The 12,058-nt window shown below is 39.0% G+C and overlaps 1 protein-coding gene and 1 long non-coding RNA gene across 2 annotated transcripts; both read right to left on the bottom strand.

Annotated features, from left to right (window-relative positions):
- Positions 1-916: 916 nt before the first annotated feature.
- On the bottom strand, positions 917-2,453 carry LOC110681238. Its single transcript, XM_021857007.1, has 2 exons — positions 2,116-2,453; positions 917-1,312 (listed from the first exon to the last, which is right to left on the bottom strand). Exons 1-2 carry the CDS (start codon positions 2,435-2,437, stop codon positions 1,281-1,283), a joined length of 354 nt encoding a protein of 117 aa, XP_021712699.1. The 5' UTR covers positions 2,438-2,453; the 3' UTR covers positions 917-1,280.
- A 1-nt stretch (position 2,454) lies between these two features.
- On the bottom strand, positions 2,455-2,756 carry LOC110681239. Its single transcript, XR_002503131.1, has 2 exons — positions 2,566-2,756; positions 2,455-2,505 (listed from the first exon to the last, which is right to left on the bottom strand). It is a non-coding gene; the product is annotated as an uncharacterized LOC110681239 (long non-coding RNA).
- Positions 2,757-12,058: the final 9,302 nt, after the last annotated feature.

The raw sequence follows: 12,058 nt of genomic DNA, 5'->3' as shown, positions 1-12,058 counted from the left end.
CCAGAAGCTCGTCTTGCACCTTTCTTTTCTTTTTTTTTGATTGAGGGTAAAACGCCTTTCTTATATGGTTCCAATTCCACTTGGAAAAGAATTTACCTTTTGTCCGCCGTCGTCAGATGTAGGGGAGTGGTCCAAATCCGTAGTATCCAATCCGGAATTTAACGGTATACACCGGTCACTCAACTATCACGTCTTATCCCGCACGTAGCCGTCTACAATCCCCCTCCTCTGACAGATCGGAACAAGGTTTTCATAATGACAGGTAGGGTGTATTCAAAACCAAGGTACATTATATTCGAGGTATGTTATTTATTCAGTGTAGGTCCCTACAATAATGACATGTGTGGCGCAGCATTCTTACGATGTTTATGAACACAGCGCACTATTCAAATATTAGTCGCGACGCTTGGAGATTGAGAAAAAAATATATTAAAAAAAATGTTTGTCCTTTTTTCTGTCGGATCCATAATAGATATCGTCAGCAAAACCCAGGAGCATATGCGACCGGGTGACGATGGTATCGTGGTGACTATTACGATGCCGTTTACTTCAGTTGAGGAACGTAGGCCGTTTACGTGACAAATTGCAAAAAAAAAGTATTTTACAAATATCACACAAATGGCTTCAAAAAACGAAGTGTTCTAATTGGCTCGTTTTCCAATCATACGTCGATTGTATGTAATGTATCGCGTAACTTTTAAGTAGCTGCACATTAGTCATCTAATAAAATTATTCATGCCATCAGCAAAAATATGCACCTCAGAATTACACTGACCCATCTTACCCCTTCTTACTCAACTGTGGCTGATAATCAGTAATTCCTAACAAAATAGCTGAATTATCTGAAATGATTTTGTTTATTATTCATTAATTATCGATAGATCCAAACATGTTGAAGAACAATTTAGAAACTACTGTACAAAATAATTACTTATAACACATTGAACATTCATTATTATAGCGCATATAAATAAGCATTAACAATAACCTAAACTAGAAGTAACCTACATCCAACCCATCAAGCTCCTACATCGACTTTGGCGAACACTTCCAGTATGTGGTCAAAATTGTTGAAGTTGGGACGCCTTGGGGCCATTTGGGGTGCCAAGTACGGCTCCAACGGCACGTTACACTTGGCAATGGGCCGCAGGAAGTCGCCCAATTCCGGCTCCGGGTCTCGCTTTTCCTTCGCAACGTACGAACTCCTCAAAGGTTTCCTGGTGGTAGGGATCAGTACCGAATCGTTCACATTCACCGGAACCAATCCTTTAAAGACATTCTCATCGTGTTGGAAGTTGAGCTTCTTGGTGACCTGTGGGATGGGAAAAAAATAAAATAATATTCTACGGATAAGCGTTCTGATTATTTCAAATCATATGGAAAAATTCCTGCCGCCGCAGGAAACTCCTATTTCGTCTCTTTATTAACGGATAATCCAAACAAAATATCAGAAAATGCGCACCTACTTCTAGTGAATGTCTGCCTCTGATTTTGATTTCTTAACTGAACAATTGAATCAAATGATTGATGCGATATTCAAAAACCACCACTATGACTGAAGCAGTCCAAATTGAGGTAAAATAACTAACAAAATTGTTATCGGATCCAAATATTTTTTTTAAATATTTCAAATTAGAATACTCGTTGTTTGAATAGTAAAGAGGACGAACTGTTTAATTTTCTATCAGCTAATGACATATACGCAGAATAATATCAAACGGTTGAATCCAGCCGAGCACGTGAATTTTTTTTTCATAATTTCACCCATAATTTACCCATCTTTACCACGCGTATTGAGTTAATTAATTTAGAGGCTTTATAGATATTTGAATTAAAACAGACGAGTCTCTGAAAAGACACTTGCTACCAGTCATGTGTTAGAGAATATTCTGAAGCATGTTAACTTTCCTTTCAAAATAGCTGAAAACGATTAAATCACGACAACTTGCGATTCTCTTGTTGAAATATTTTCAATTTTACGGAGTAAACTTTAATATACAATATCTTTCGAAAGGTAGGTTTCAAATTCAAGAACTTACTTTCGTTAATAACGGTTTCAGACACACCGTACGGATTAAAACAGCTTCCTACCTGATCGCGGACGGAATTTCTTACTCTTCGGCGTTAGTTCCCCGATGCTGGTTGGTGGTTTCGTGTGCAAGGATTTAACCTTTTCGATCTCTTTGCGGACATTGAGAGCGCTGTGTAATTCCGGTTCCTTATATTTGTTGCCGGCAGAACCGGATGGTTTCGTTACCGATACGCTGCTACTGGATGGTTTGTCATTCAGCGATGAGCGCTTTGCTCCAACGGTAGGAATCTGTTTGGTGTTGGCGGTTTGGGAAGCTTTCATAACCTGTGCTTTACTGGTGGCCAGAGGGATTTCGACGTTCCGGAGGAAGAACTTCCTGTAGTTAGCTTTGGTGGGCTTGCTCATTTTGTTTCGCTTATCCTTTTTGGCGTATTTTGTGTATTTTAGCGACCAGTCGGCCAACAATTTGCTAGCTTGAAGTAATCGATGATAATTAGACAATGACACCTAATGATTTGGTAATGCGAGCTCACCTCTACAATGGGTTCCTTACAAAAATGTTGAATTTCTCATACAAAACCGTTACGGAGAAAAACGAATTAAACTTTTTGTACGTAGGTATGGTAGTTTGTAAAGTAGTTTACGAAGTAAAATGTCAACAAACATCTGGGTGATAAGCCATTTTACGAGACGTTCGAATGACGTTTTCTGGCGGGCCGCTCATTGTTGTTGTTCAAAAAAACTAGCATGATATCTGAATGGCGCTGGTCACATTTTTGTTGCCGATGACTTCCCCGTCTCTTTCAGCGCATGTTTCTGCCCGGTTTACATGTATTACAGGTAACGTAGATGAAAAATATCTTCCCTGCCTACTGATTTAAATTTTACATGCGAACATTAAAAACTGTGCTGCATTTCCACCAGCGCCATTATTGAATATGCTCCTTCCAAATGTAGCGCTAGAAGAAACGTAAATAAATCGGCCCGCCAGAAACTTTCAAAGCTGGTATACAAACGGAAACCATATGATTCTAAACGTCTCATAAAATGGCTTATTCAAACAAAGATTGGTTAGAAAATCGAGGCCATGTTCACTGTAAAATATTTCCACTCAGATTAATTAAGGGTCTGTCTCAATTGCGTTGTTAAAATTAGTCCGAACTTAAATTTGACAGTTCTCGCATACTCTGAGATAAAGCCCTAAAAGCCATTGGTAACCACGTGTGTAGCTCGTTGTTTCTGAGCAAATGAAAAAATAAGCACACAAACCAACATCACGGGCAGGTAGATAATGATCCTTTCATCCCCATAGCGTTGTTAAGTAACATGAAAATACATTCAAATGCTTAGAAACAACGAGCTACACACATGGTTACCAATGGCTTTTAGGGCGAGATCAGATGTTATGCGAGAGTTCGCAAATTAATTTCCCTCCGATTTCGATCTGTCAAAAATAAGTCTGCTCCAGAGTAGACTTATTTTTGACAGATTGAGAATTATTTTCGTTTGTTCGCTGTTATGGATATCGTTTTTAATTTTTGGTCCCGCTTCGGTGATTACCGATATGGACATCGGTATGTCCTTCCAGATGGCTTTCGGACGGCACATCAAGTGGGATATATTGCTGCTCAGTGAATGGGTATGTTTTTCTCCCGGTGAGCTGGCTAAACAGTGCATGTATGCCAACGGACAGTTCTGGTATCCAGAGGACCACCGGTTCCTGTGACAGTGTGCTATAGTAACAAAAGGCTCCTCTTCGCATACCACAGATCGGTATCAAGGAACTTCAATGCTTCCGTGCATGGTGTGGTAAGTTCGTTCCGTTCGTTTCAATCCGGGATGGTCACAAAAATGTGTTGTCCAAAACGAACCGTAGCAGGGCAGGTAGCGAGGCAATTTTTAGTGAATTGGTCACTATAGTTTCGACCTGTTAACTAAAAAGTAATTATTTGCAAATAAAAGTCACTAAAGCCACTTTTCCAGAAAAATAGTCACTTTAATCACTATTGTAGTGAATTAATGATAAAGAAAGTACAAACTGGTCTAGCTCCTCAAAACTCAAAACAGCAAACCAATAATGTTTCACAGATTTTCAAAGACATCAACATTGTTAAACTTGAAATTAAAAGGTAAAAATCTTTGGCTCTTCCTGGAAAAAATCAGGTAAATATTCCTCTGATATTTCCTGTCCAAAATTAAATGTATTGTCGGGCTTTTTGAGGAATTTTCGGAGGCAATCGGGATAAATTTGAAAACCACTTTCTGGTCGAGATTTTTTTAACGAGAACCGGGACGAACGTTTGAATATTGTTATATCTATTACATAAATTATGCTACAAAGTTCACAATAGATTCCTTTTTTTAATTTCGCCATAATATTCTAAAATGTATCTACGAACATTAAAAGATATCCGTCTACAATCACCATTGAAAATTTACCCTCCAATTGGTATTGGAGGTGTTAACACCTACATAAATATATTCAAAAATGCCCTAAGTAATTAGTTTTGCAACTCTACATTATTCAAAAAAATCATAAATAAACTTTTCCCCGGAAAATTTGTCAGAAACAAGAAATTCGCCAAAACAGGTTATCTGATTTCTGATTAAAAAACAATTTTTGACTCTCAATTCTTATTCCAGTCAAATAATTTAAAGAAATGTAAAACTTGAGATTATTCATGGAAATGTGTGATTATGGAGATCACGGATTCAAAGGGGCTGTCGGGCTTTTAGACGCTTTTCTAATTTCAGTCCGAAAAGTGTTTCATGAGGAACTAACAATGCAGTGCCTTATACTAACAGGTATTTCGCTGTGTAGGACTGAAATTCAAGCTAGAATCGTTGATGTGTTGGGGGAGGGGATAATATTTGGTAATCCTAAATTTTTGTACTCAATGCATTTTTCTTTGATCGCAGTACGCACTTGAAAAGAAATGTCAATTCAAATGGAGCTCGCTGTACAAAATTTCTTGACCATTTCTTGGGCAGAAATTTTTACTTTTCTTGAGCGGAACAGCATAAGCTAAGTATGCTTTTCCGCTCAAGAAAAGTAAAGAAATTCCTTGACTTAAAGGGTCAAGAAATTTCCTACAGAGAGCCCCCTTTGAAGTGACATTTCTTCTCAACTGCGTACTGCGATCAGAAAAAAGTGATTTTCTTGACCATTTCTTGGGAGAAATTTTCCACGCATCGAGATAGGCGATTCCTTTTCTTGTCAGTAGCAAACCGGCCTATACTTAGCTTTAAGCATGGCGCCGAAAAATTCTCGCGCCGACGATCTTGGAAAACGCTGTGAACAATGAAAAATAATCACGCAGCAGACACCAAAACGATTAGAAGTAGCTGCGACGATCTGCAAGCATTTTAAGAAGTTTTCAAGATCGCTAATAACTGAGGAAGTGCTCATTAAACACTAAGCTGAGAAGCAGGTATATCAGTGAGGACGTAATGTCAAGAAGACGGAGAAGAAGGGTCAGCAGCTGCAAACTTGTAGAGCAGAACATGAAAAGAAGTAAATTCAAGAATTAGAAACTCATCTTTAAATAACATTTTGATGATATTTTGTGTTAACTTGCCTGCACTAGCGTTGAAATTTTCTGAATCGGCGACGTTGTCGAATTGGACCAGACGAAAATTAAATTTGACAGTTCATTGATTGATTGGACGGGAAATAATTTCCGAACTGTCAAATTTAAGTTCGGACTAATTTTAATAACGCAATTGAGACAGACCCTAAGAGGGAAATAACCATCATCGTCCAAATTTTTCAAAACAGTTTTTTTTTTCCTCAAAATTGAAGCAATGTTCAAGAAAATCTATCATTGCGTTGCATATGCCATCTGTAATACATTTATAGATTTCCATGAGGATTTGTTTAAATTTGAGCGAAAAAAAGAGTGGCCAATGATTGCATGATGGATTCTTGAGTCCTAACAGTTAGGGGAAGGGGTTGGCAAAATGAACACCTTAAGGATATCATCTTGTTTTTGATAGAAAAACGAGGAATTTGCATGGTTCTATCACACAACATTACAATTAGGGGTGTTATCTATAGCAGCGACACGAATTCAGATTAAAATATCTAAATTTTTACATATTTCTATCGCTAACAAAAAACGATGCAAATGTTCATTTTACCTGCACTGTGTTGGTAAAATGAACAGCTGTTGGTGGTAAAATGAACATCATGCTAAAAAAAATATTTTTGAAAATTTTCGTTGCCTATCCAAAAATACATCCATTGATAATTGTAACCCATTCAAAACTAAATCTAAAGGTATTTGACATCATATCATAACAATATTCACCTTACTAAAAAACCTCAATACCTCCGAGCTAAAGTTACGTCAGTTCTAATTTGCAAACGTGGTTTTCTAAAATTTATGCTCTCTGCGATTTATGCTCTAAATCGTTCCGTGCGTGATAAAAATTCATTGAAATTTACTTGTTTTTAATTATGAATCGTGGTTTACGGCTAACCAGCCGTGTGGAAGTTTAACAACTACCAAAAAGCTAAAACATTTACATATACTTTGTGTTGAAATATCGCGGAACTATTCGCGAGGAGATCGCGATGATCAGATTCGATCAAAATAATAACAATCCAACATTGAAGGATTGATGACGTATGTCATGTTATTCCAATAATGCCCAAAACGAGATCCAACGGGAACTTGCATACGAGGTTGTATGCGGGCGCTATAAATGTTCTGCTGCAGATAGGTTCATAAATATTCTCACTTGAATTCAGTGTTGCGAGTAATGCTATTGGATTATCATGTGAATCATATTGAATTATAAACATTGGATTATTTACATCGCTATCGAACATTGACTACCAATAATGACCTGACAGACGAAATAAAGAATTTTTATCTACAAACCAAACCAAAACTGAGTTTAAGTTTTAACAGGTTATGGGCCCAGTAGTCAACTGAGCAAGATTTATTTTTCTTCAACGATCAAGTTTTTTTGAAGAAATCGAAAGATGTCTGTGAACGATGTCGAAGTCAAGGCAGGTGGTCAACCTGCAAACCAGCGACAGGAGGTTGAGAATCGGACCGAGAGAGGAGCCTTCGAACGGCAGCTGCCGTATACCGCCGTTGCTGTACGAGACCGTGCCCATATCTTCGATGGGTCGGAGAGGATGTTTGCGGCATGGAAGTGGAGGATGGAGCACCACCTCTCTATGATGGACCTCCTCCATACGTTGGTTCGTACTCCGTACGAAGAAGAATACGCCACTCCCGTGGCGGGTAATTCGGAAGCCCAAGAGGAAGTGAGAAAGGCAAAGCTGCGTAAGAGAATCAACGACGACATGAACGCTCTGGATGAAATTGTTATGTGGGTGAACAATGACGTCCTTAACAAGCTAATCGGAGTCTCATACGCAAAGGAGGCTATGGATCTATTGGTGAAAAACCTACCAAAAAGTTGGAACGGGCGTTATGATTGCCATGCGTGATCGATTGTTTTCGATCAAAAATAGAAAACATACTTCTATTTCGGCCTTGTTCGACGAGTACGAGACGATAATCCGGGAGCTAGATCGGATGGGTACTCGAATGGATCAATCGGAGAAGATGGCCGCTCTGATGATAGCCATACCGAAGCGATATCAGCACGTCAAGGGAGCATTGACCGTTTTGCCGTGCGATGAACTCTGCCAAGAAGCCGTTAGTGGAGATAAAACGAATGCTGTTGGATGCGGAGCAAAGCGAGACGATGGAGGTCGATGATGAGCCAGTGGTGCCAGACGTGGCGCTAAAAACGACCAGAAGAGTAATTGAGTGTTTTGGGTGTGGAAAGCCAGGACACTACAAAAATAAATGCCCGGCGTTAAAGAAGAAGAAGAAGCGGTTTGTTCATCACAAGGTCATGCGATGCTAGCAGGAGAAAAGAAGAAGGAATCTCGGAAGGGTATCGTTTGCTGTGGACTCTGGAGCTTCAAGCCACATGGTGAACGACGAAAAATTGTTACAGAGAGCGGTGAAGCTGGCAACACCGGTTACCATCAGCACAGCAAAGTCGGGGAAGACCCTACAGGCTGTGAAGAAAGGAAAGGTAACATTGAAATCGGTTGTTGGCTTGAACAAATAAAACGTATTGAATTGTACGATGTTCTTTTCATTCCCAATCTCGAAGAAAAACCTCCTTTCAGTCAGAAAGATTAATTCCATGGGGAAAAGGGTCACTTTTCAGGATAAAGAGGTTCGAATTGAAGATAAAGGCGAGGTTATCGCTGAGGGGAAGAATAAAAATGGTTTGGTATTGCGTTGATATGTTTTTGGAGCATACTGTCGACCAAGCAGCGTTGTTTAGTCAAAGGAAGGTAAGTCTAACCGATTGGCATAAACGGCTCGTCATCTTAGTTTTCGGGGCTTGAAAAACTGCTCAAAAACAATATGGTTGATGGAATAGATATTTCATCAAATGATTTAGTCAAACAGTATGAAGTTTGCGAGAGTTGTTTAGCAGCAAACAATCATGCAAGAAGTTTTCTTTCTATGCAATTACCCAGATCAAGTCGGCCACTTGAATTAGTGCATACAGATGTATGCGGGTATATGGAGCAATCCACCTACGATGGGTATCGGTAATTTCGTCACCTTTACCGATGATTTTACCCATTTCACTGTTGTTTATCTCATTAAAAGAAAAAAGTGACGTATTCGATCGTTTTAAAGAATACGAGGCAATGGCAACAGCTCACTTTTGGTTCAAAAAGTTGTCTAAAATTGCGTTGCGATAACGGTAGAGAATATCTTGGCAAAGATTTCCAAGACTACTGTAGGAATAAAGGTATCAGAATGATTTTTACCGTTCCTTATACTCCTCAGCAGAACGGAGTAAGTGAAAGGATAAATCGAACGCTAATGGAGAAGGTTCGAGCTTTACTCCATCAAAGTGAACTTTCGAAAGAAATGTGGGGAGAAGCATTGTTATGTGGCTGCTTACGTCACTAACAGGTCTCCGACAAATGCTCTTGTTGAACTCAAGACGCCTTTTGAAATGTGGAATGGCAGGAAACCAGACCTTAGTAATCTAAAGATGTTTGGTAGCCATGCTTACAAGCAAATTCCGAAAGAGAAACGTCACAAGCTTGATTCCGAAGACAAAACGATTGACATTCGTAGGTTATGCGAATAACGGATATCGGTTGTGGAATAAAAACAACCGAGTAATTGAAATATCCAGAAACGTTGTCTTTGATGAATCAATTGTTCGCAGTAATACAACAACCGAAGATGTTTCATCTACCAATTGTTTGTGAGGGAGCAGAAACACTGCGAAAATGAAGATAAGGAGGAAGAAATTTCAATCTGCAACGAAGATGAGAGCAAAACAAACAAAGATGATGAAGAAGAGGTGATTCGACTTCCTGAGCCTGAGGAAGAAGTGGAAGCAGAAGAAGTTGTAATAATCGAGACGTCTGATGAGGTTTTCGCGGATGCTGAGGAGGATGAGGGTATCGATGAGCAGCAATCAGAGCTAAGACGTGGTACACGGAAAAGAAAAGTTCCCCAAAGATTCCAACCGAGTTCTGCCAAGATAGCTTCTGCAACATTCGATGAAGATGCTCCAGAAATAGTAGCCGAATTGAAGAAACGGGAGGACTGGGAGAATTGGAAAATTGCCATCGATGAAGAATTAAATTCTCTTCATGAAAATAAAACCTGGACAGTGGTCAACTGTTTACCGAGGAACCAAAAAGCTATTCATTCGAAATGGGTTTTTTCGGTGAAAGACGATGGCCGCTATAAAGCACGGCTAGTTGCAAAAGGTTGCTCACAGAGACCTGGTTTTGATTATCAGGATACTTTTGCTCCAGTAGCCAGAATGGAAAGCGTTAGGACAATTTTGTCAGTCGCAAATAAGAATGGACTTTTGATTCATCAAATGGATGTTAAGACAGCTTTTCTTTATGGAGATTTAGAGGAAACGATCCTCATGAAGCTTCCAAACGATGAGATAGGTAATTCTCAAATCGTACGTCTACAGAAAAGTTTGTACGGTTTAAAACAAGCTAGTAGATCTTGGAACAAGAAATTCGATGACGAAATTAAAAAGCTGGGTTTTATTCCATTAAAGAGTGACTGTTGTGTGTATACGTCTCGAGCAAAAGATTTGATTTTGATTTTATATGTAGACGATATACTCATTCTTGGAAAACAGGAATCACAACTAAACTGGATAAAATCTGAACTTGGGAAGCTATTCCAAATGAAAGATTTAAAAGAAGTGAAACACTTTTTGGGTATGGACATAAACCGAGATTATCAGAACCAAATCATGGAAATATCTCAAGCAGGTTATGCAGAGAAAATCCTAAAAAGATTTGGAATGTCCGAATCAAAACCAGTTAGCACTCCACTAGATCCGAATGTACGATGGGTCAAGTCAAATGATGATGAATTAACATCACATCCATTCAAAGAATTGCTTGGCTGCTTGCAATATCTAGCATTAGTATCACGCCCTGATATCAGTGCTGCAGTAAATATCCTAAGCAAATACCAAGCTTCCCCTTCAAATGCACATTGGACAGGATTGAAACGCATTTTGCGTTATTTGCGAGGAACCATGAACACAAAAATCGTATTCAGCAATAGAGAACACTCAAACGTTTTATTGGGTTTTGCTGATGCCGATTTTGCCAACGACATCGATGATCGAAAATCAATTTCTGGAAATTCGTTTCTTGTTTTCGGCAATCTTGTGTCTTGGTCAACCAAAAGACAACAAACGGTTAGTTTGTCGTCAACAGAAGCTGAATTAATTTCACTCTGTCAAGCTGCTAAAGAAGGATTGTGGTTAACAAACCTTCTGAATGAACTGGGCATAGAAAGTTCTCCATTCATAATCATGGAAGACAACATTCCATGCATAAACTTCACTGAAGAACCTCGAAGTCACCAACGAATGAAACACCTTGATTTGAAGTTCATGTTCATCCGGGAACTCGTCAGGAGCAGGAAGCTAAAGATAGAATATATCTCGACGGTGGATCAACCAGCTGATGCATTCACCAAAGGACTTCCAGCTGCTCAACATAGGAAACTGCTGAACATCCTTAATGTCCGGATTGAGGGGAAATGTTGAAATATCGCGGAACTATTCGCGAGGAGATCGCGATGATCAGATTCGATCAAAATAATAACAATCCAACATTGAAGGATTGATGACGTATGTCATGTTATTCCAATAATGCCCAAACGAGATCCAACGGGAACTTGCATACGAGGTTGTATGCGGGCGCTATAAATGTTCTGCTGCAGATAGGTTCATAAATATTCTCACTTGAATTCAGTGTTGCGAGTAATGCTATTGGATTATCATGTGAATCATATTGAATTATAAACATTGGATTATTTACATCGCTATCGAACATTGACTACCAATAATGACCTGACAGACGAAATAAAGAATTTTTATCTACAAACCAAACCAAAACTGAGTTTAAGTTTTAACACTTTGCAATAAGATTAAATGGACAAATTGATGTGAAGTTTTGCGAAAAAATTACACGTCTTCTCAGTGAGAATCGAACTCACGACTCCCTGATCTCTAGCTAGGGCGCGTTACCACTACGCCATGAGAGGACTCATGAACGCAGAAGTTAACCAGAATTCGATTTCAGCTCAATAATCACGTGGTCCTTTTTCGCAAAGTGCACCTCTTTCGGATACTTATTTTACCGAGATTTCATCAATACAAAAATTTTACCGGGATCTCAGCGAACGCTACCGAGATTTGGTAAACGTTTACCAAGATTTCGGTAAAAACATGACATTGATATTTTTCTTCTTCGTGAGTCTCTCTCAGGTTGCATCTATAACCGAAGTATGCACTTCAACAGAAAAGTAATCGCCTATCTCGATGCATGGGAAATATCTTGCAAGAAATGCTCAAGAAAAGCATTTTTTTATCGCAGTACGCAGTTGAAAAGAAAAGTCAATTCAAATGGAGCTAGAAAATTTATTGACCATTTCTTGGGCAGAAATTTTTACTTTTCTTGACAAA

The sequence above is a fragment of the Aedes aegypti genome, unplaced genomic scaffold (assembly GCF_002204515.2).
Source record: "Aedes aegypti strain LVP_AGWG unplaced genomic scaffold, AaegL5.0 Primary Assembly AGWG_AaegL5_hic_scaff_598_2072_PBJ_arrow, whole genome shotgun sequence".
NCBI lineage: Eukaryota > Metazoa > Arthropoda > Insecta > Diptera > Culicidae > Aedes > Aedes aegypti.
The sequence above is the reverse complement of the archived record's forward strand: the minus strand, read 5'-3'. Positions and strand labels throughout refer to the sequence as shown.

Coding starts and splice junctions, on each gene's coding strand:
- LOC110681238 (XM_021857007.1), bottom strand. CDS start 2,437: ATGAGCAAGCCCACCAAAGCTAACTACAGGAAGTTCTTCCTCCGGAAC. Junction 1,313..2,115: donor CGGGGAACTAACGCCGAAGA/GTAAGAAATTCC, acceptor CCCATCCCACAG/GTCACCAAGAAGCTCAACTT.